The 23,231-nt window shown below is 43.3% G+C and overlaps 1 protein-coding gene and 1 long non-coding RNA gene across 5 annotated transcripts in view; one reads left to right on the top strand and one right to left on the bottom strand.

Annotated features, from left to right (window-relative positions):
• The window catches only part of MGA (MAX dimerization protein MGA), a 782,199-nt gene that overhangs the window by 16,434 nt on the left and 742,534 nt on the right, over positions 1-23,231 (bottom strand). For 3 of the 4 annotated variants that reach the window (XM_069208766.1, XM_069208763.1, XM_069208764.1), the window contains exon 23: positions 9,062-9,241. The exons of the other annotated variant lie outside the window; for it this stretch is intronic. In XM_069208766.1, the coding sequence (XP_069064867.1) occupies positions 9,062-9,241 (180 nt within the window). The remainder of the gene's footprint in view (positions 1-9,061; positions 9,242-23,231) is intronic. 4 annotated transcript variants of the gene reach the window in all.
• The window catches only part of LOC138260350 (uncharacterized), a 153,088-nt gene that overhangs the window by 40,781 nt on the left and 89,076 nt on the right, over positions 1-23,231 (top strand). The window lies entirely within an intron of this gene.

Genomic DNA, 23,231 nt, shown 5'->3' with positions numbered 1-23,231 from the left:
ATGAGGCTCCCGTTGATGTTGTGGGGTGTTTTCACACTCGTAATGGATATTGCCTGTTTGCAGCCTCAAAAGACGGGCTGGAAATCCACTCTCTGAAGTGGGTTCTAGTTCGCCTTGCCTGCCACCTTGTGATTTTGGCTCCTCACCGGGTGACCGTGGCTGCATTTGTACTTACGTCATGCAGCATTAAATCCTAAGACTATTTTACGCCTATGTAAAAGCTCAATGCCCTCTTTGGATTGAGGCAACGGAACCTCTCCTTTGTTGAGGTTGAGAGAGTGCGAAGAATGCGGTAAGGCAACCGATTTGCTAACATGGAAGTGCATGGTGACCCTAGCGTTGAAAGTCGCCTGAGTCCTCAACACCAACTTGTCCTCAAAGAAGGTAGTGTAGAGCTTCTGTACCAACAGCGCCTGCAACTCACACAATGTGCCTGCTTGATAGTAGGAAGGCAGAAGAGCCTTAAGTAGCAGCTGTGCATTCATTTTCATTATTAATATCCTTATCCCTCCCCTTAATTCAACAACGTAACACATCAGGATACTTTTTCTGCAGTTAAGCCTTCATGCAATCCATACCCAGTTCGCTTAATATCAATCTTGTTCTGTACCCCATCACACCCCGCAAAACATAATCCACACCCCAATTGTGACCTCCGTTTTATTCATACACATTAGCTGTACTCCTCCCTCTCCATTCCCCCACCTTCTGTCGGGGATAGCCAATACTAGCAATGACATTAATAGCGTTTAGCTGCATCTTTATTTAGCAATTAGTTATTGCACAGTTTTAAGTTGAATGTTTCCTTTCTCTCCCTACCATTTCGCTTTATGCTTGCTTTTCTTGCTCTTCTTCCCCCTTCTTTTTTGACAACTCATTGTGTAATAATGCTGTGCAAGTTTATATATGTAAGCAAACAGATCGCAAAATTATTAACAGCCAATGTACTGTTGTGTGAATGTTATGATCAATAAACAGATAAAAAAAAATAAAAAAAAAGTAGCAACTGTGCATGAGCTTGAAAGGCATTCACATAAGGAATGCTGAGACCAGGTTGAGATCTCAAAGGGCATAACAAATGGTTTGAAAGGAGATATGTGTGAAACCTTTAATGAAAGGCATCACAACTGGTGACTTAAAAAAAAGACAGTTGATCCAGTATACATAGAAATCGCAAAAGGGCAGAGACATAACCTTTTACTGAGCCCATTGCAAGCCATTCCTGGGGTAAGCAGAAAACAAATTAACAACATCAAAAGGTCTGCCTTAAAGGGCTCAGTGTCTAAGACACCATACCCGCAAACAAATGTGTCCCAGGGCCCAGCATAGACTGACTTTGTGCACGTGTGTCTATCAGCAAGGATAACATCCATCAATCCATGACCTCAGTCAGCAATTCAAATGCACTTAATGGCTGCCATTTATTCTAGACGCATGGAGGTATGAGCTGCAGAGATTTAGATACAGGCCCCTTCCCTGCTGCTGAGGCAGAATATGCTTATAAAGTGAAAGCCTGATAAGAGGGCAAATGTTCAGGTTCAGAAGCACTTGGTACCATACTCTCCTGGTCCAATCCGTGGCAATTACTATGAATTGGCAAGGCCTTCGCTGATCTTCAGAACCTGAAAAATGATAAATATCGATGGGAAGGCATACACCCTTCTTTATTTCAGTTGGAATGTGTCTGGACGAGTGCTGTGAGGAAACCCAGTACACAAAAATTACTTACTCTGCACACCTAGATGTGCCGACTAAAAGATCTAGCCAGACCCCCCCCCCCCCCGCGTCAGTAGTGCTGTCTGTGGGAAACAGTACCGGCCTCCCTTTAATGGATGGCAAGAAAGCTTTGAGGGACAATCGTATCACCTGATGCTCCAGATGAATTAAATGCCGCCCTAGATGTTTATCTCCACACCCCAATACAACAGCAATACATCTGTCAACTGTGAGCTATGGGTGGGGAAGGGAGTGCAGCCTGTTAAGGATTAGATTGGCATATGACAATCACCAGTTGCTGAGCCATCCTCATTAGGACGAACAGAATCAGCATGGATGCTGAGCCCAGTAGCACTGTGGATAAGGAGGCTATACGAGGCCAAGAACCCTCAGAGCTATCCTCACTGAGATCCGGGACTGATCTGAAATATCAGGATAATTTCCTGAATGTCCTGGATTCACCATATTGGAAGAATGGCATTTTATCAGCAGTGAGTTTAACTGTGTGTAAGGAAATGCCTCCTTGGCATGGTTACCCCCTGATTAATTGCCTTTGCTGATGCTAAGTTGTGATTTTAAAGTGTGCTGGGACCCTGCTAACCAGGCCCCAGCACCAGTGTTCTTTCCCTAAACTGTATCTATGTCTCCACAATTGGCACAACCCTGGAACTCAGGTAAGTCCCTTGTAACTGGTACCCCTGGTACCAAGAGCCCTGATGCCAGGGAAGGTCTCTAAGGGCTGCAGCATGTCTTATGCCACCCTAGGGACCGCTCACTCAGCACATGCACACTGCTTCACAGCTTGTGTGTTCTGGTGGGGAGAAAATGACTAAGTCGACATGGCACTCCCCTCAGAGTGCCATGCCAACCTCACACTGCCTGTGGCATGGGTAAGTCACCCCTCTAGCAGGCCTTACAGCCCTAAGGCAGGGTGCACTATACCACAGGTGAGGGCATAGGTGCATGAGCACTGTGCCCCTACAGTGTCTAAGCAAACCCTTAGACATTGTAAGTGCAGGGTAGCCATAAAAGTATATGGTCTGGGAGTCTGTCAAACACGAATTCCACAGCACCATAATGGCTACACTGAAAACTGGGAAGTTTGGTATCAAACTTCTCAGCACAATAAATGCACACTGATGCCAGTCTGCAATTTATTGTAACATACAAGGTGCTTCTCCCCTCCCCCTGCAGGAACTGTAACACCTGGTTACAGCGCCACAGGGCATACCAGCTAGTGCATACCATGCAGTGTCTTGTGCTTCTGCCAGGCAAGAATCCACATTGATCAGGGTGTACTAGATAGGACATTGTACAAGCCAGTCAGGTTGCCAGAATCTTTGCATATATGTGACATGCATATTTTTTAAACAGGCATCATCCTCACCTGATACGCTTAGAGTTCCAAAAATTGCTATGCACACCTTAAGACAGGTGAATGCATATTTTAGCAAGCATATTTTCTCTCTCTCTGAAGGCCAGATTTATTTCCTGGCGGGCAGCTTGTTGTTCTGCCAGAGCGACAGAGTAATTACTGTGACGGCGATTCCTGTCAATGCAATTTTCTGTTTGGTACAGGGCTCAGTCAACCCTCAACATGTTGAAGCAAGATTTCCTTTTTGAAAATAAAAAAGACAATGTTCCCCTCGCCATGGGAGGGGAGCATTTAGCAGTTTTTACAGCCCTTACCACCAGGCTTTTCTTGGCTTTGTTGGGCAGTGAAATGTCCTCTAATTCTGCCCATCGAAGTCAGGCGGGCAGACTTACAGGTCTACCTCCAACGGCCCTTACTCCACAGGGATATCTGGGGGGTTTAATCATGTCGGAGATGGAGTAGTGGCCGCTGTGATCATATCTACGGGCCGCCCCCATCTAAATTGGGCAGGTGGACCATTATATTGACGTTAAGCATGCTCCGTGCCATTGTGAATACTTCAACGCCATTGTGAGGGAGTATGCTTACCTCCAAGATATATGCAGTTTCTAAAATGACTAAGGGCCCGATTTATAAGTTTTCTCATGTGTACTGCCTGCTTTATATCTCCTATATGAACTCTCAAGTCAAGCATTCGTGATGTGACAATAGACACTGGCCTTTAATTATATAAGTTCTTTTGGGGTTGCGGCTTCTGTATACCTGTTAATCAAAATGTTAAAAAATTGTTCAGAGAAAGAAATGCATGTACGTTGAAGAAGTCACCTAATGGTAATTCAAGTGCAAGATACAATGTGGTATCCATAGTCATAACTTTAGCCTTGTGTGTATTGATATCCCAGTAGTATTTACAACCCTCAATAGTAATTACCTGGGCCCCGTGAGTGACTATATCCTGGTTATATTTACATCCCTTGCAGGTATTCTGGACCACATACCCTCTGTGATAACAGTTGCCTCTGTCCGGGTTGGTTATGAATTATGAACAGGTTTAACCATCTCTCTGGAAACCCAATCTCATCGAGTGAACAACCCAATCCAAGTCTGCGTGTCTGTGTTGGACTAGTTTTGTCTTTCCAATTAATAGAACTTGCCATGTATCTCTGAATGTAAAGGAATCGGCAAATGACTTCTACAATACAACAGATAAGACTCATATCACATGGGTCCGTATACCATCAGGCCTGGGGCAGGCCATATTATAGCCTGTGAATAACTAAACAAGAAATTGCAACCTGTGTTTTTAGACTACTGAAAAGAAGGCTAAAACACAGTGTAGGAAGTTGGCTCTGTATATACGATTTCAAAGTAAGAAATAGTGTGCACAGAGTCCAAGGGTTCCCCTTAGAGGTAAGATAGTGGCAAAAAGAGATAATTCTAATGCTCCATTTTGTGGTAGTGTGGTCGAGCAGTAGGCTTATCAGAGGGTAGTGTTAAGCATTTGTTGTATATACACAGGCAATAAATGAGGAACACACAGTCAAAGACTTACTCCAGGCCAATAGGTTTTTATATAGAAAAATATATTTTCTTAGTTTATTTTAAGAACCGCAGGTTCAAGATTTACAAGTAATACTTTAAATGAAAGGTATTTCACTTAGGAACTCTAGGAACCTTGAACAATCACAATATTATGTACAGTCTTGGCAAAAATGTCAATAAGCTATTTTAAAAGTGGACACAGCCATCTTAAAGCTAAACTGCTGATGGGTGGCCTAGGAAAGGGAGCTGTTACCCAGATATATTGCTTGTAGCTAACTAATGCCCCTGACTGCCTAGCTACACTATGAGACACTTGGACGGCCTGGATAGGTGAACTGGATGAGGACGACTGGAGGGAAGCCTACCTTGCCCCAAGGAAATATCTGCACGCCTGCGGATGGTACAAATCAACTATTTCCATAGTTGATGTACATATACCCATCGCGCCTGCAGCGCATGTGCATGACAGGCCCTGTTGGTTGTGTATGATGTAGTCACTTGGAGGCACACCAGTTGCATGTTGGCTTTGAGTGCCCGGGGTATGCCCCTTCTGGGAGGCAGTGGGGCGGGAGATCTCTAGGGTCTTAGAGCGTCCGATTGAGCTGACAGCTAAGGTGGTGCTCCTGGGGGTTCAAGAGGAGCTAGGGGGAACCGAGGGTACACCGAACCTTTGCGGGGGTTGCATGCCTGGTGGGTAAAAGAGGCATTGCTCAACTGTGGAGAAATCCTATGGCTTCAACGTTACCTAAATGGAGGGCAGAGGTTGACTGCTGCTCCCAATTGATAAGCCAATTTATGAACCAAAGGCATGCCTGCGGAAATATGGGAAAATCTGGGGGAAATGGCAGGCTTATCAGGGGTTGCCCATCTGAATGATGTGATATGACTAATATTGTGGGGTGGATTGTGCTATTATATGTGCGGCATGCCTTTACTGAATTGGAAGATACGTGCTCACTGTCTGTTATGACACTCTTCTAAAAAAAATAATTTAAAAAAAGTTTATTATAAAAAAAATATGCATGCCACATTATGCAGCAAAATGTAGGTTCTGGTGTATAATTTATTTTTAGCTGTTTGATTACAAACTTGACGTGCCTGACAACTCCTCCTCATTAAATGGCCAATGGCTCAAAATGCACTGGAGGGCGCATGGATGGATGTACACGAAGGATGATGCTCAATCAATCTATTGGACAAGAAAACTAAATTAAGTGAGCTGACATAAAGACTGTTTGGGAAAATTGCACAGTACATGGATCAACTAGTACAAACCCAGTTGGGTGTTCAGAACTGCCCAAGTGTATGGAAGTCCTTGTGTAGGGCTCTACTGGGATTTCAACTAGTTGATGGTGAAACCGAACAATATCAAGAGTTTGGCCGTTAGGTGGTCCACGACTGACAGTAGTGAGCTCGCCTTCAGTAGCCAGTCATCAAGATACAGGTATACATGAAGTACTCCCAATCTCTGAAGAGGGCTGCGACCACCACCATCACTTTTGCTAACAATGGAGGGACTGAGGTAAGACTGAAGGGGAGTACGGCAAACTGAAAGTGTTCCTGCACCACCTTGAACTGCAAATAACACATGTAGGAATGCAGGTAAAGTATATAGAAATAAGCGGCCTGCGAGTCCAGGGATACCATCTAGCATCCTGGACCTGAGCAGGCGTGATCATTTTGAATCTGCCCTTCCTTAGAAAGGAACTCAATGGGCCAATTTCCAAGATTGGCCTTAGGCCCCCAACACCATCTCTTACACCTTTCCTGGAGGTTGGTACACATTTGCTTGCACCCTCTGCATGAGACTGCCAAGCAGTCCTCGGAAAGTCATTCTGTTCTGGGAGCAAGACAAGTTGGAGAGGAAATGAATGTTAGGGTGTAGTCACTTTAAATTAACTCTTAAGCTACTAAACAAATTGAGGGACAATGAAGCTCTTAAGAAGGTATGACACACAGAACTCAAAGGTTGAAGGCTCAATACCGCAAAACCCACTGGAGATTAAAAAAAAAATATATATATATAATAATCACAAGACTGTCTTAGTACACTGCAGAAGCTTGTAGGGCGAAGTCAGTGGGCATCATGCCGTCTCCATTTGGTTAAATAACACTTTTCTGGCATCTGCATCTTCTGATTAGTATCTCACCATACAAGCTTATGCATATGAATTATTCTGTCTGTAATTTCTTTTGTCATCTGTGATATTCTACTACTCGGTACCACCCTGGTATATTGCTCCACCACTTGAGCGCTTCAATGGAAAATTTAACACTGTTAAAAAATTTGGCCCTGAAGAAGCGACGTGTGTCGTGAAACACATGTTGGCCTATGTTGCTTTTTTCTCAAGCAATTTTTGGAACTGTAACTAAAAATTATTATTTTTGAGCAGTCTACTCAAACAGTCTTGTGCTTAATTACTTACCTGATACCTGATGAGACCTCAAAACACAGTCTCTTTCCTTGAATGAACTAACACCTGCTTCAGGAAATGTTAAATCCTACCTCCGATCAGCCTGAAATGAGCCACTGAGGACAAGCTTAAGCTACTTGGTAGCCACTGCAGCAGAAGAGGATGGACTGGAGAACTGCTGACCATGCTGCCCTGTGTGGATTGCCTGTATGCTAGCCCTCTGGAATATCCCCTGAATTTTCTGAATTGATTAGAAAGTTGCCTCGCTCTTGTCAATAACCCCAAAGACAATGTAGAGGCTCAACTGCTTTAAATCTTTTTAGCGCCAAATTCACTTTTTCTCTAAAGAAGGGGTCTCTAAACTTTTGGCTAATGAGTTACTTTTGTTCAACCAGAATAATTCTGAGCTACCAAAATTATCAGTCCTGTAAGCTTCAGACAAGAGTACATAAGTAGCCGCCCTGTGCAAGAATACCAGCCATGAGCACTTCAGTGCAGGATTGCTAGCAGTAATGTAAAAAGGGCTACGTCAGTTTAGAATCCTCTGCTGGTAGGTGCATCAGGGTAGTTGTTGGGTTACAGTCAGGCAAAAAATCAATAGATTATCCTTTTGCAATCTTGTTGCTTGACATGTGTCCAGCTCCAGCCAACAGCGCTAGTGGAGCCGTTAACTGCCAACCATGTTGGTGACAGAGGTAAAGACTGTACCAGAGTAGGTACGGGCCCAGTAACGGATCTCAAGGGGGACAGACAGCATATGGCGATGGCCTGCCTCGAATAATTTCACTAGTTGCCACTGCAGCTACATGGGGTCTAAAGGTGCAACAGAGAGACCCGGAATCGCCCTAAAAATTTGCAGTACTGCTTCGGGTTGATGACAGGCCTCTGAACCAGCTGAGGAATCTGTCTGGAACTTGGGACTTCAAAGGGGTGCAGTGTTCATTTTGGTACCCTTGTGTCTTCTGTTTCATGCAAGAGTGGATTATTTGGTTGAATCAAACTTCATTTTTTTGTGCTCCTATTTTGACTTCGTCAAAGACTTTAAGCGGGAAGTGGATCGCTCGTCAGAGCGACCACAGAGCTGGTACTGCAACTTTGAGCAGTACCTTAGCTTCCTGGTCTCCAATTGCCATGGGGTGCATGAAGGCAAGCTAGTTGCATAACTTAGAGTCATGACTGGAGACCAGACACAAACAAGCTGGGTCTATGCCCAACATCTGTTTTCTGCAGTCTGCACTACTTGAAGTATGCCATTTCTGTAGTGGACATAGTTCCATGGCACACTGTCTAATAGTTTTGCAAACTGGAGTGTTGAAGCAAAGCTCCAGATTCATGTCAGAAGGCATAGAAAACGGCATCAGCATGCAGAGATGGTGCTTATATGCAGCTCTGCTATGCTGGTCTTGGGTCAAGACAGAGTAAACACAGAGCCGCCCAATGCCAACTGCCAGCACACAGGTGCACTTCTGTTTAACTTCTCTGGGGCAAAGGTGGTGCATGTGGCTATTCTAAGGGTGTGGAATTTGCAACTTGAAGTATCCATCAGAATGAACTAAGTAATACTGGTTTATTCAGATGAGAGTCCGAAAGCACTTTCGTCATGAAATTTGGGTTACTTTGTTAAGTGAATTTGCCTTCTGAAAAACAGAGGAATGATTCCTTAATTGTGAATGCTTAAATCTCCCCATCTCGTCAACAGGTACAGGTAAGGAGGAAGAGCCAAGGTAGGAAAAAAAATTAAAAATATTTTTAAAAACTCTGATAGGGGGAGGTGGGTGAAGGTGGCAGCGCATATCACTTGGAGTACGTAGTTGGAGGGGCATTAGTTAATCATTTTCAGGATTTGTTTGTGTACGGCAGTATCTACTTTGCTTATGACTTAAATGTATTTTGTTCTCTGCATTTATAAGTAAGATTGAACATACATCACAGAGTGGGGAGTAAAAATTCACTTGTATTTCGATCATTGCACCCTTTCATCTGTTAGTTTGGATATGTAATAAAGAAATCTAACCTTGCTGTGCTGTCAAAGTGTTGCAGCTCACTTGGGAAGTCAAATCATCTTGAAATACACTGGAAGGATGTGACGTTGCCTGTCCAGACATAAGTGGATTTTTAAGAGAGAGGACTTGTCCTTGAGGGGTCATCATCAATCTGGCACCAGTTAAATGTATTGGGGATGTCATAGGCTCCACTGTTGCACATAAAGAGAAGAGAAAAATATTTGGAAAATCATTTACTCAGCATTCTGGTTAATTTTAATTAAGAATGTGGTGAGGACATCATAACAAGGATACGTTTTAAACCATTATTATTTCGATCCTCACGATGACAAATCATTAATTGGATATTTGCCTTATACCTGAAATTCAGCACAAATAATCCATGTATAGAAGTAGTTGCAATAACATTAAAATATAACAAAGACTCAAGGAACAGTTAACTGTGGCACTAATTAAAATACAGTGATACGAGCACCACATAACCTCAGAAAACGTCATTAAAGTACAACTCCAGATTTCATGCACTAAAAATATACCTTCTGTACAGTTATTTCTGGTGTATACTATATCTTCCAATAAATTCCTCTCCTTATGAATATCTCCCACAAGCCAGACTGGTTTGTAAACTTTTCTTTCAACAATAAATATCTATACTGTTGGGATGGAACAGAGTCCCTTGCATGGTGACAGATATGTACACCTGCCCTTATAGTGCCCCAGCTGCAATGATGTCTGGATCCCTGGTGCTGATTTTAGCGGTCATGGGCAAACACAGATGTGTGTGCGCCATGATATAGACCTGTCTCACAGACTGCGGGCCTGCTGGACCGGGAAGGGTGGCTAAAGCTCTATCTATCCTCAGTGGTGGAAGGCTACTGTCTTTGCCAAGAGTTAAGCAGCACGAGCGCGGTGTTAGCATAGTGATCAGTAGAAGTGAGCTGGCTTTTTCACTTGTGTAAAGTTATGAATCTGCATGCTTAACTCACTCTTAGCCTACATCAATTCAGTATGTAGAGCTGTGCAGCGGATATAACTGATTACAGGGCTGGAAAACCCTGGTACAACTCGTTCTGCTATATAGAGCTTCAGGTGCTGGAAACCTTTTGACTTTTAGTGGAATTTGAGTGGGACTACAGAGACCTGGCCTACTAGTGGGGCCAAACTGAATGTTGCATATAGTGAATGAGGAATAACCACTGCTGGCGAGAGATGAGGACGAGTCGGGGACCTGCCTATTGAACACTAATGCCCTGACATCACGGGGGCTGTGTGTATTGTTTGTGTTTGTTATATTTTACCTTGTGTGTTTCTAAATATTTCTTTAGTCATAAAAGTAGGTATTTGACTAGACAATCATCTATTGTGACTGTTGAACGTACCTTCAGCTGTGAGCACATGTTCACACCCCTGTATCAGCTTCCCCATTCACAAAAAAATCCTTGGACTGTTCGACCTATGCTACCACTGAAAGTCAAGTGCTGAGGGGGTACTTGGCCCACTAACGCAGGACCTATAGCAGACTGGGTCCTGGGACATCGAGAGCGAAAAGCCTCAACCACCACAGCTAGGCCCACTACCTCCTACTTTTTCCATGACACTCTGAAAGGAAGCCTAATACATTGCAGGGATGTGGAATTCCTATCGCCCGACGCCCGGGACATCTTGTTTGGGGTCAAGGGCAACAAGTTTTTATGTTTACTTTGTCCTTGGGACAAGTAGGCCCAACCCTCTGCAGCACAAACCCTCTGGTTGCCTGTTTACAGAGAGTGGAACTCTCTGCAGTTGAGGTAATGTGTTTCCAAAAGATAATGCTGTTCGAACTTGTATTTATGGTTCATTATTTGAAAGCCTTCATTATTAGGGTGAGTGCTGTAAATAAATGTTTTAAGGTCACACTTCACTACTGACGTTGGTTCCAGTACAAAAATAAATAAATAAATGTGTATACACATGTTTGAAAAGTTTAGGCTATGAGGCTAAGTATAATGCTCCCAGAATGCTCTCTGATTAGATGCAAATGAAGTGTCATTTAGTAAAATGTTTTGATGCATGCTAGTATTTCCCAAAAATATTTCTAATGGAAAATCAGTGTAACCATTTTCAACACGATTATGGGAAGCGTGAAAATAAACAAACACTGACAAAGCCAACTGATCTGACATATTTTTATAAGTCTTTTAGTTTCATCAATGCGTGTCTTGTTTTGACATGGCTTCTGTAACACTTTATTGTTGTGGGAGCTACCAGGCCCTCAACATTGTAACAAACACTGGCAAAAAAAAAAAAAAAACGTTTTTGAACTCTAAAAGCACACGTTTCCACCAGTGGCATAACAAAGGCCCCGCAGCCGCCCTCCACGGGGCCCCTTCAGCACAGCACCTGCCCTGAGTGAGTCTGGAGAGGGGGCTCCTCCATGTTCTTTGCAAAGGGACACCCTTCAGTTTCGTTACGTCACTGATTGCCACTGTAGTTCCTGACACTGGACAAAACTACTTTGTGTGCCAATATACTCCTTGTGGAAGAGCAGAATGCGATCCGTCACAGTAAAGACAGCCGAGAGAGAAATAGAAGTTTAATAAAAACAAAATGTCTTTGTTAACACCAGACCTAATTAGGGACCAAGACCCACATGTAGGTAGCTTTTTGCATGTCGCAAACAGCGACTTTCGCTGTTTGCAACGTGCAAAAAGCACATTGCGATGCACAAACCCAGTTTTGCGATTCGCTACTAATTGCGACTCGCAGTGCAATGTAGGATTTTTTTGCGGGCGCAAACCAATTACAGTTTGCACCCATTTCAAATGGGTGCTAACACTTTCGCAAAAGGGAAGAGGTCCCCAAGGGCCAACTCTGGAAGAAGTTCTAATTCTGCCATTGTCAGGAGTAAATGTCCAACCTTTCTTATTATGGGAAAATATTAGAGAGAAGCTGGTGAAAATCTTTAAAACATGCAGGTTAGTAGGTTTGCAGACTCAAAGGCATTCCAGCCCTGGAACTATTGCTTACTGCTTCCTCCAGCCCCAGTATGCAGATCTGCAGAAAGGTGGCAAAATAAGGAAGTTGCTACAGTAGGGATTGAAACTGCAAGTGTTCAAGCCCTACTGTGGTAGTAGCCCTGGCATAATCAGAGAGGCTATTATCAGAGCTCTTACATAATGAGATTGCTGCCATAATTTGGCGCCACACTACATGGCACCAAAGGGACAAGTAGATCTTTTTACAGGACAAGTAGATTTGAAAAGCAACCTGTCCCCTGGACAAGTAGATATTTGAATAAATTCCACACCCCTGATACATACTGTAAACCCAGGAGACACCAATCATGGTTCTGCCCATTCAGCAGATCGAGGAATACCATACTTTGCGAATAATCAATTTCCATTCTTGCTCCATGGTTTCATTAGAAATCAAACAGATACCTCTTCTTGTTTCCATATACAAAAGTCTAAAACCCTACTCATTGAGCTATTACTGCGACGAGTTGGCCTTCCTCCTCAGTTGCCTCATTTAGCACCAAGAGACCATGTGGGTGTGTTGTAAGTTTTATAAATGTACTTAATGCACTGTGATACAACAGAAAGAGATCAAAGGACAGAGACAGCTCAAAACATAAAATTAAAAGGAGATGCAAGTAAAATGAGGGAGGAAAAAAGCACAAAGGCAACGCTGATCAAAGACAGTTGCAATTGAGACCAAAAGCACAAAAAACAGAGTGGCAGGAGAAATCAAATGCACACAGTATTGGGAATCCGGGGGACAGAAGAGAGGGAAGCCAAAGGAAGAGGCAGGAATTTAAGAGACAGTTGATAAGAAGACCAAATGGCCCGGACAAGAAGTAGACCGAAGGACCATTATAAAGGGAAATGAAGGGCATTTTGTCAACACAAACACATGCACATCCCTATTTTTCTGCCTGTAAAATATACAGATAGAAGGAATTAACAGTATTCCACAAAGAAAAGGAATAGGTGTGACTGGTGGTACATGCATATTCATTACCTAGTGACCCAGTGCTGAAATGTCCACAGCAGAATAATGTATGAAGGAACAGTGCACAATTTAGGACTATAGCTGAATTACTTAAAAGTAAGAGAACAATAGGGAGCCTATCCACAGATATTAAGAGTATGCCAAGTAGTACTCCTAAAGTAGTCTTGCAGACTTGTACACCCCTTCGCAAATTGGTGAAACATTGGAAACTAGATTATTCATATGGAATTAGTACAAACAAAAAGGACTGTGCCTTCTCTGCACTTTTACTAATAGGTAGTTCGCTGTTTTGGGCTGATTGAGAAAGGCAGGCAAAAATACAAAAAAGGGTACTCATGTAGTACTACTTGTGATACAAAAATGCTTTTGTAAACATGCCCCCTGGTATTTTACTCAAAGCTCAGAGAATACTGTATTCTCTGAAATACATTTAAGATTAGTTTCTGTTGAAACCCCAGTTGCTCAGGTAATTTATGGATGACTTTAACTGAAAGATTATCTCTTACTGATTGGGTAAATATTTCCAGTGCAACCGAGTCACCGTACATTCATGCTGGAAATTCTGCTACTTTACACTGAACTTTCTTTTAGCATCTTGAGCTATCAATGTCCGCTGAACATTAAATTTTATGATCACCTTAATATGTATTTGGAGACACGATAAAGTGACAAGCTCCTCGCAGAAACGTTAGCTTCCCATTGAGGCAGGATTTGATTTGCATAACATATAACTTTTGAATTGATGTCTGCAGGTGTAATATATTCTAGATCCACATGCCAGCTTGTCACTTCTGTGGTGAAGAGGAGGGCGATCACATTTTTTTACTATCACCTGCTTGTGATGTCAGGGAAAACGGAATCAGAAAAGTGTGTCTCATTTCTGAGATATTCCAGGCTTCTGGCACTTACCATCATGAGTCACAGTGGCTCCAAAACCACTTAAGTAAACGGGATGCTTTCCCAAACCCAACTACTAGAATGCAAGTATGTTAATGTACAAAACGTCCCAGGCTGCACAACTATTATCGATAAGCAAAGTATTCCTTGCTAACATATATTTTCAAAGGTCACTTAACGTAATGCTATCAATGTATCATTTACTTTTACGTATGCAGGCAGTGCAATTTTTAATAGGGATATCATTTCTCCCCAATAAAACACCAATTACTTTAATTGTGGTGATCATAATTGGTCATTTAACGGAGTTCAACGTTTTTTGTGTGCCAAAACATGGCCACTGCAGATACGCCAGGACCGATCTACTATGGGATTGCAAATGTTGTCCTTTTGTTCTACACCGTGGATCAACTGGGTATAAACCTAACTTGATCAGGGAAAAACATACTTGACAAATACTACAGGAACCTAGTGGCAGTGACCTTGGCTTGTATTTTTGTGTCAGTGTTTACAAGCGAAAGCCGTTGGTATAATGAACAGGAAGAGAGTCCTCACCCCCTCCCCCTACCTGTAGTGCATTATTTTCGGAGAACTCTGAGCTACTACGCCTTCGCAAACATACCCAGAATGCGAGGAGCAAACTGGGCGATGTTTGTTTTATAAAACTCAGTAGTCAGGCCGTCATTACCTGGAGCTTCACCTCCCTTTAAGGATGCTATTGCATCCTTTATTTCTTCAAGGGTCATAGATTGCATTAGTGGATCTCTGGCATCTCTGGCTACTGGAGAGTGACATTCAGTAAAAAAAATAAAAAAACATTCTAGAAAGGCATCAATTCCAAACATGTACAGATGAGTGAAATAAGGGTATAATATCCAGTGAATTAATTCAGGATACACACTGTTTTTTTGTCGTGCCCCAGTTATCCTCACTTTTTTCAAGTAGTTCATCCGAGGCCCCATAAGATCCCACTAGCTTGGCAAGCATTCGGCCCTGCAGGTCGCCTTCTTCATATTGTCTGGGGAACACAAATGTATGGATATATTTGACCTCTAAATCTGCTTCATCTCTGTATTTCAATAATAGTTTATTCGGGACTCCTAGTGTCTCAAAGTTGTAAACCCGGGAGTACTTCACCACTCGTCACAAATACCTTTCTCTAATAAAGTTTCAGTAGTTATAATCAATTTTAGTACTTCAAATTACTTGGCAATACACTTGCCAATTAGATATGCTATGAATGCCTCCAACACATACCAGGGCTAGGCACAGATTCTTGTTTCACCTCTTTAAACACTGCGGTCTACCGGGGCTTCTGTCAGAAACCTCCAGGTCTGAGAAGGTGCGAACATATATTTCAGCATTGGTTATCCTGCCTCACAGATCGCATCTAAACAACGAGTGGTCAAAGCAGGAATCTGTATCAAGTACCCAGGAGTAAAAAGTGGATTTGACCAGAGCAGGTCCATGAGTTTTGGACTGTTGGTGTTTTGGCCATAGATAATAATGATCATAAGTTAGCCTTCTCTCAGGTTGCCTCAAACAAAAAATCAATAAAATAAAACACACACAAAAGAGTTTTTTTGACATGGCTGTATCTTTGTTCCTGTTTAACGAATCTTCAGGAAACTTTCTAAAAGAAGTGTGCCCAAGGGTCTTGTTGTGCATGGAAAGTTTTGGGGTGATTCGTCAAGCGGGCGCTGAGGAAAAAAGAGGAGGGAGGTTGGGGGGGGGGGGGGGGGGGGGGGTGTGATTGAGGGTTTCAAAAAAGTGTGGTTTCAATTTTAATTTCTATAAGGATTGTGAACACGACTACAGCCCGAACAGCTCGATGGAATTACGCCAAATCGGGCAGAACTGTAGCTTTAGGTCTAGAGATCACACTTTGTTTTTAAATTTGGTGTAAATCCGCTCCGTAGTTTGAGATGTTAAAGGGAAAAGAAAAACAGATACCTAGTGCTGTGTATCTCAGAGATCTCCTGCTGAGATCTGATTGGCTGCCAACACTTCAACCAGGAAGTGTTGGCAGCCATTTTGGGACTCTGCTTGAACCAAGGCCCAAGGGCTTAGGGTAGGAATACCCTAACATACTAGCCTTGGTCACCAATGCTGAAAAGCATATATTTTTTTTTAAACTGTCAGGAAAATCCACGGCTGGGCTCTCAGATTTTTCCCCTAACCGACTAACCTTGCCACCAAGGCTAAAAAGCATATTTAAAAAAAATATTCTCGGCAAAATCCAAGGCTGGATTTTTTTTGGGGTTAAGTTGGGTCTCCTGCGCTCTAAATTCATTTTGCCCCCAGGTGGGCCAGGTCCTGGGGGCATTTGCACTCTCTAATAAAAAAGGAGGGGGCACATGGGCCCCTGCCTTCTAGGACATTTTCAGAAGCCCCGGGGACCACCACTTCCCCAGCACAACTCTGAATAATGTGAGGGGGAGGCCTGCGGACTCCCTCCACCCCCGAACCACCACTTCCCCAGTGCTACAAATCAATTGTATGGGAGGAGGCTCCCCCACAGTCCCTTACATCACCATGACCGAAAGAAGCACTTGCTGCTTTAAAATACAAATCATCCAAGTGTTTTCTCTGCAATTCCTCCTTGTAAATTTATCTGATAGAGTCGCTCAAGGAAAAATCACATTGGCAAAGTAAGTAGTGTAGGAGATGCACTATACATTTACCCAACAAGATGGCACTTAATGATTATCCACTAGAGAGTAATCCAGTTCGGTAAGCATTCTGCAGAAAACGCTGGCCTCTTCTTGGATAAATATAGAGGGCAGAATCCATTCTGGAACGATACTCATTTCACAGAAAAGAAACCTCAATGGGGAGCATTTACAAAGCAGGTGCCCAATTTGAAGCTCTACTTCTGTAGAGTACTAATGATCCTAATTTTGTGCGCATGACCAAGGCAGAGCAAGTGTGTTTTCTCTGCACTCCTACTGTGAAAAGTTACCTGTAAACTTTGAAATAGGTGTTTGCATCCTTGCTTTTTTTTAGCACAATATCCTCACGTAGTGACTGTGACGAGTGGGGTCTTTCTTGTCATCTATTGCTGTGACCAGAGATCATGTTATCCTTTTTCCAAGGATGATGGACTGCTTACTAAAAGGACCTCCTGAACGCGTTTCTCACAGATTTTGGAGACCTGTTCTTGATGAATATGAATAGGAATATGATCGCATATCCACCAAACAAAGGAGCACTTTAAGAGTACAGTGGGGTAGGCCGCAGGCAGACCTTGTGGCCAATCCTTGCAGCGCAAGGTTGAAGGCCGCGTGGGCTTGGTGCGGTTACAGGTGGTTGGCTGCAGGCCCTGCCAACCCCCACCACACACAGTCTGGTCCTTGCTGTGCACTGCTAATTACTTCATAAATCACACCAATCATAACACCTATAATAATATTATTGATAAGATCAATGTAATATTTGGAGTAAAGTGATGGAGGAGAAAACTGCATTACGGGGGCATTAGTTATAGTTACCTCAATAATAACTAACTATAGCAGATGAATTCTATGGTTTTGTACATTTAAAATATGAGCCTAACTATAATGTCCCTGTAACCTTTGGTTTTGTAAAGTGAATTTCTATGTTTAAAAAAAAAATTATATTTCCTAATTAAAACGTTCCTGTAACGTTATAACTAGGTAGTTATAGTCAGGACCTAGTTTGTATATGAAAATCGTTTTTTTTACCTGTCTATATCTTTGGCGCCACTTGACTAATCTTTACTAAACTTTCTAAAAAATATGTGCCAGTCCCGTCAGCTGATGCCTGGAAAGTTTGCGGGTGATCCGTCCAGGGGGGCAGCGCTGCAGCCAAGCCACAGCAGGACCTTCAAAGCATGCCTTGCTGTCAAAATCTGAAGCTTTCATCTCTGTTCCCTGCACACGTGCAGGGGGACAGAGATTAAATGCTTCGCAACCAGGGAGCTGCTGTCAAAGATGCTCTGTGCTTGCTGAAGCACTGGCACTGCGAGGGAAGCCTTAGGGCTTCCCCCGCAGTGCCAGGTAGCTCGTAAGGGCTTTAAAAATAAATAAATAATAATAGTTTTAAAAAAGTAGGGACCATGGGGGGAGCCCTTGAGGACTCCCTCGCAATACCACATATCCTGTAAAAGGCTTTGAAATAAAATATAAAAAAATGAAAAGAAAAAAAAAAAGCAGGGACCGCAGGGGAGCCTGGGACAGGACGGTAGGGCTGGGATCAAAGCAGTTGTCTCTGCAGGGCTTTCAGGTCAGCAGTCCTTCTTGTTTCAGGTTGCAGGAATCTGATTTCCTGGGTCGCCCCTAAATACTAGATTTAGGGGTGTGTTTAGGTCAGGAGGGCAGTAGCCAATGGGTACTGTCCTGGAGGGTCGCTACACCCTCTTTGTGCCTGAGTGGAGGTGGGCACATCCCTAATCCTATTGGGGGAATCCTCCAATCTCAAGATAGAGGATTTCTAAAGGCAGGGGTCACCTCAGCTCAGGACACCTTAGGGGCTGTCCTGACTGGTGGGTGACTCCTCCTTGTTTTTCTCATTATCTCCTCCAGCCTTGCTGCCAAAAGTACTACCACTAGCTCAAAGGCCCTTGTGAGCTGTAACAAAAGGCATGAGCCTTGAGGCAAACTGCCAGGTGTTACAGTTCCTGTAGGGGGAGGTGAGAAGCACCTCCACCAAGTGCAGGCTTTGTTTCTGTCCTCAGAGAGCACAAATGCTCTCACTCAGGGGGGCAGAAACTCATCTCAGTGGCAGGCTGACTGAAGGATTGGGTAAATTATAGGGGGCATCTTCTAAGATACCCTCTGTGTGCATTTTGTAATAAATCCAGCACTGGCATCGGTGTGGGTTTATTATTCTGAGAAGTCTGATACCAGTATTCAGTGTAGCCATTCCAGTCCATATACTTAATATGGCCACACTGTACTTACAATGTCTAAGAATAGACTTAGACACTGTAGGGGCATATTGCTCATGCATTTATGCCCTCACCTGTGGTATAAGTGCATCCTGCCTTAGGGCTGTAAGGCCTGCTAGAGGGGTGACTTACCACAGGCAGTATTTTGTGGGCACGGCATCCTGAGGGGGATGCAATGTCGACGTTGCCTTTTTCTCCCCACCAACACACACAATCTGCAATGGCAGTGTGCATGTTTTAGGTGAGGGGTCCCTTAGGGTGGCACAGCACATGCTGCAGCCCTTAGGGACCTTCCTTGGTCACAGGGCCCTTGGTACCACTGGTACCTTTTACAAGGGACTTATCTGTGTACCAGGGATGTGCCAATTGTGGAACAATGGTACATTTTTAAGTGAAAGAACACTGGTGCTGGGGCATGGTTAGCAGGGTCCCAGCACATTTCTCCGTCAAGTCAGCATCAATGTCAGGCAAAAAGTGTGTGTGTGTGTGTGGGGTGGCGGGTTTGGTAACTGCAACAGGGAGCCATTTTCCTACACTTTCTCTCTCCCTTTCTTTCGGTCTCTTCCAATTAATTTGTCCCACTCACACACCCACTTAAGACACTTACGAGCTCAGACACCCGTGCACCCACTCACTCACAGACCCACTCAGACACTCACACACCCACTCATACACCCACTGACACCCTCATGCAGCCACTCACAGACCCACGAACACACTAACGCACATATTTTAACACTGATGTACGCACTCTCACCCCTAGACAATCTAACAGCCACTCTCACCCCCAGATATGCCCTCTCACACCTATTCTAACACCCAGAGAGGCTGCGGCTAACTCCAGCTGAGCTCGGCAAAAGGTCTGTGCACAGCGTGGGTTTGGGTGGTGTTGGTTGCAGAGTCTGGCTGCAAGCCAGGTCTTACTGGCAACCTCCGCTGCGCATGGGTGAAGGACGTGCAAGGTTGGGGTGCTTATAGGGAGTTGGCCTCAGGGCCTGGCCAGAGGACAGGCTATGTGCAATGGTGGTTGGATTAACATATATTAATTAAAATGTCTATGTTACAAAACAGAAATTCCAAAGATCAAAAGTTACAGGGACGTTATAGTTAGGAAATAGAATTTAAAAAAACAGAAATTCACTTAAAAACCCAAAGGTTATAGGGAGGTTATAGTTAGGATCACATCTTAAAACATACAAAACAGTAGAAATTCACCAGTTATAGTTAAAGTTACCTCAAGTAACTATAACTCGTGCCCTTGCCATGCACTGCTAATTAACTCACAAATTACGGCACTCATGACATCTTTGATGACATCTTTGATAACATAATTGATAATATCAATGTAATATTTACAGTAAACGTTTTGATGAAAAAACTGTGCATGGCGGGGGCGTTTGTTATAGTATAATAGTTATATATAATTTTCACTAGATATTGCTGCAATTTAAGTAATACTCAGGAGATTAAAGAAATCAGAGGAAAAAGGTAAAGAAATGGCCTTGGCCAACTGATCAAAAGAAAATTTCCTAGAGGCCTCGGTTCTGGTAGCCTGAATTCATAGCATCTGCATTTTCTGTTTCAAACGGATAATGCTCCTGTCTCACTAGGAACCAAAGGTAACAGCAGTGGGTCAGCAGGACAGGTATATACAAAAAGACACTCTGCAGGCCCATCACTATCATCCAGTCTCCAGGATCTAAGGCAGCCAAGACCTGGGCCAGGATAAGCATTTTGAATTTTTCCTTTGGGAGGAAGGCACTGAGAGTGCACGGGTATAAAATAGGCCCGGGCCCTGGCGAAGAGGTCTGTAGAAGGTGTCCCCCCCCCCATTCTTCACTCAAGATTTTGTTGTCTAGAGCACACTAGTGAGACTCTTGGTAATATTGTTTGCATGCTGGTTCACTGCTCCTGGAATATGACCGCTGTAAGCATCAGTTCCCTTGGCAGGGCCCAGTGCCATATTCTTTGAGCTTCCGTGTAAAGCGTTCTCGATCTGGAGCCTCTGGCTTTTCAAGTAGTCCAAGGTGGTCTTATTGTCTGTTTAAACATTGATTGATTTTCCAGGGACGGTAGAAAAGCCTTGAGGTCCATTGGATCATTCTCAGTTCCGGGTAGTTTACATGACAAAAAGGATTCTTTGATTGTCCACTATTTTTGCACTGTAAGATGCTGGAAGTGAGCTCCCCATCCTACAGGGAAGTATCCATCACTATCTGCAACTGTAGCTCCTTCTGAAAGGGGATTCTTTTCATTAAGTTTTGATTTCTACACCACTATGCCAGGGTTTGTTTTGCAGGAGATCCTAGGATCAATTTGTTTTCCCAATTGTTTCTCTGTTGACACAATTTGCCTTCTAGGCATTGCTGCGGAGTTCTCATGTGCACCCCTACATCTGGGACAATCTAGATACAGGATGCCATACCACCTAGAAGAACCGATCTGACATGCTTTTGGGTTGGGATGAAGTCTCTCTCTTTCCTAGGAAACACTTTTTCATGGTGACCAACAATGTTCCCCAAATAAGACAGTCTTTGCACAGGTGCTGAGGTGGATTTTTGATCGCTGATCTGCAGACCAAGTGCAGTGGTTCCCAACCTTTTGATTCCTGAGGACCCCCAATGAATTATTACTGGAAGCTGGGGACCCCCAGCAATTTGTACGATTTAATTTTCAAACATTAAAACAGTAATTTGCAAAAGATATAACAAGTACACACCAAACAAATACTCTAATTACTAAAGAAAAATTATTTTATATTGAAAAAATATGCAAAAACTGAAACATTTTATTGGGAAGGTTGGCGGTGCATCTCAACAACTACCTTTTCAATGTTTGGTTTTATTTAGGAAAGGTGAATCCTCAGGTCAGATTCTACATTTCCGGAGCGATTTCGGTTTTTATTTTTTAGGTATGCAAGATCTGAGAAAGCTTTTTCACATAAATAAGTGAAGGAGAAAGGAAGTAAACCATAAGGGCCTCTGATCTCTCCCTAGCCTCTCTGTCACATGTACTTGATTTGTTTTATAGCACCTCTCATACCACTGTAGGGTAGCAGGGCACTTTACAGGGGATTACAAGGTGTAGGATTCACATGTCAACCACACTGTTAGGCATTTTCTAAGAGTGCTTGGTCCAGAGAAGCACAAACGTAGGATTCAGAACACAGCACAGTGATTAGCGATGACGTTAGCAATAAGAATGTATTTCTACACAAGCAAACCTTTTTTAGCAGCATATGGAAAATGAAAGACTAGGAAAAAAACAACTTTCTCATTTGTGCCATGCGGTCTGCATGCAGCTCTTTAATGGCAGTTCACAGCTCACTGTGCTAGATTACGATTATGAACTGTACAGTAACAAAATAATCTCTTTGACAAAAGCAGTAACCCACTGTGCCATGCACATAAAACTGTTCTTTGCATGATTCACATTCTTTGCAGCAGGCATTTTAACCATCTGCGCTACCTCTGAATCAAAACTGCCACTGCACAAAACTCCCATCTCTCTCCAGCAGATACATTAATCACTTGAGTAAGCTTGAAGCTTTTATTTTTGCAGTACAAGGAGCTTTGCAGTGCGTTTAAAACTGCTTAACAAAGGAAGTAATAAATATGAAAACACGCACGCACGTGTTTGTCAGAGGCCCCAGCTGGAGAATTGCCTTCATCCCAGCCCAGGCCTGCGGACCCCCTGGGAATGTGTCACCGACCCCTGGGGGTCCGCGGACCACAGTTTGGGAACCACTGACCTAGTGTATACAGGAGTTGTCACAAAATCCTGCTTCATTATTTCTTGACTACGAGCTTTTAGTTACCAGAGGTCCAAGTAAGCGCTGATGAAACAGATTCCTTCGAAGGTGGGCTGCTACTACCGCTATACATTTTAAGGACATGCAAGAAGCGGATTTGAGGCTGAAATGAAGGATGGTGTAGTGATAGTCTGAGAGGCTTTGACATTGGAATGTAAAGATATGCATTGTGCAAACCTATAGCCACATTCTTTCCATGTGCCATAGATGAGATGAGGAGCCGAAATGTTTATTTTCTGATAAGTTTCTTGGTGAACCGTATATCTAATACTGGTCTGTATTCATCCTAGGGGCCTTTTTTTTCTGTACCAGAAAATACCTGGAATAAACGATTAGCCCCTGCTAATTGGAAGGTTTTTAAAAGGATTGAGGTTTCTTTGTAGGGGCAAGCGCAAAGCGCTACATCCCCTGTTGTAATCTCTCCTTGGGCTTCTAACCACGCCCATGTCATGTGGGTCACATTCAAAGGTTTGTGGGCTTGCATTTTAAAATCGGCTTGCTTTATTAGTGTAAGGCATGCATACGTCATGCCTTTTCCTGTGTTTAGCTCTCCTCGAGGGCACCGACCAACTCC

The sequence above is a fragment of the Pleurodeles waltl genome, chromosome 9, assembly GCF_031143425.1.
Source record: "Pleurodeles waltl isolate 20211129_DDA chromosome 9, aPleWal1.hap1.20221129, whole genome shotgun sequence".
Taxonomy (NCBI): Eukaryota; Metazoa; Chordata; class Amphibia; order Caudata; family Salamandridae; genus Pleurodeles; species Pleurodeles waltl.
This window is presented reverse-complemented; position numbering and strand designations above follow the sequence as displayed.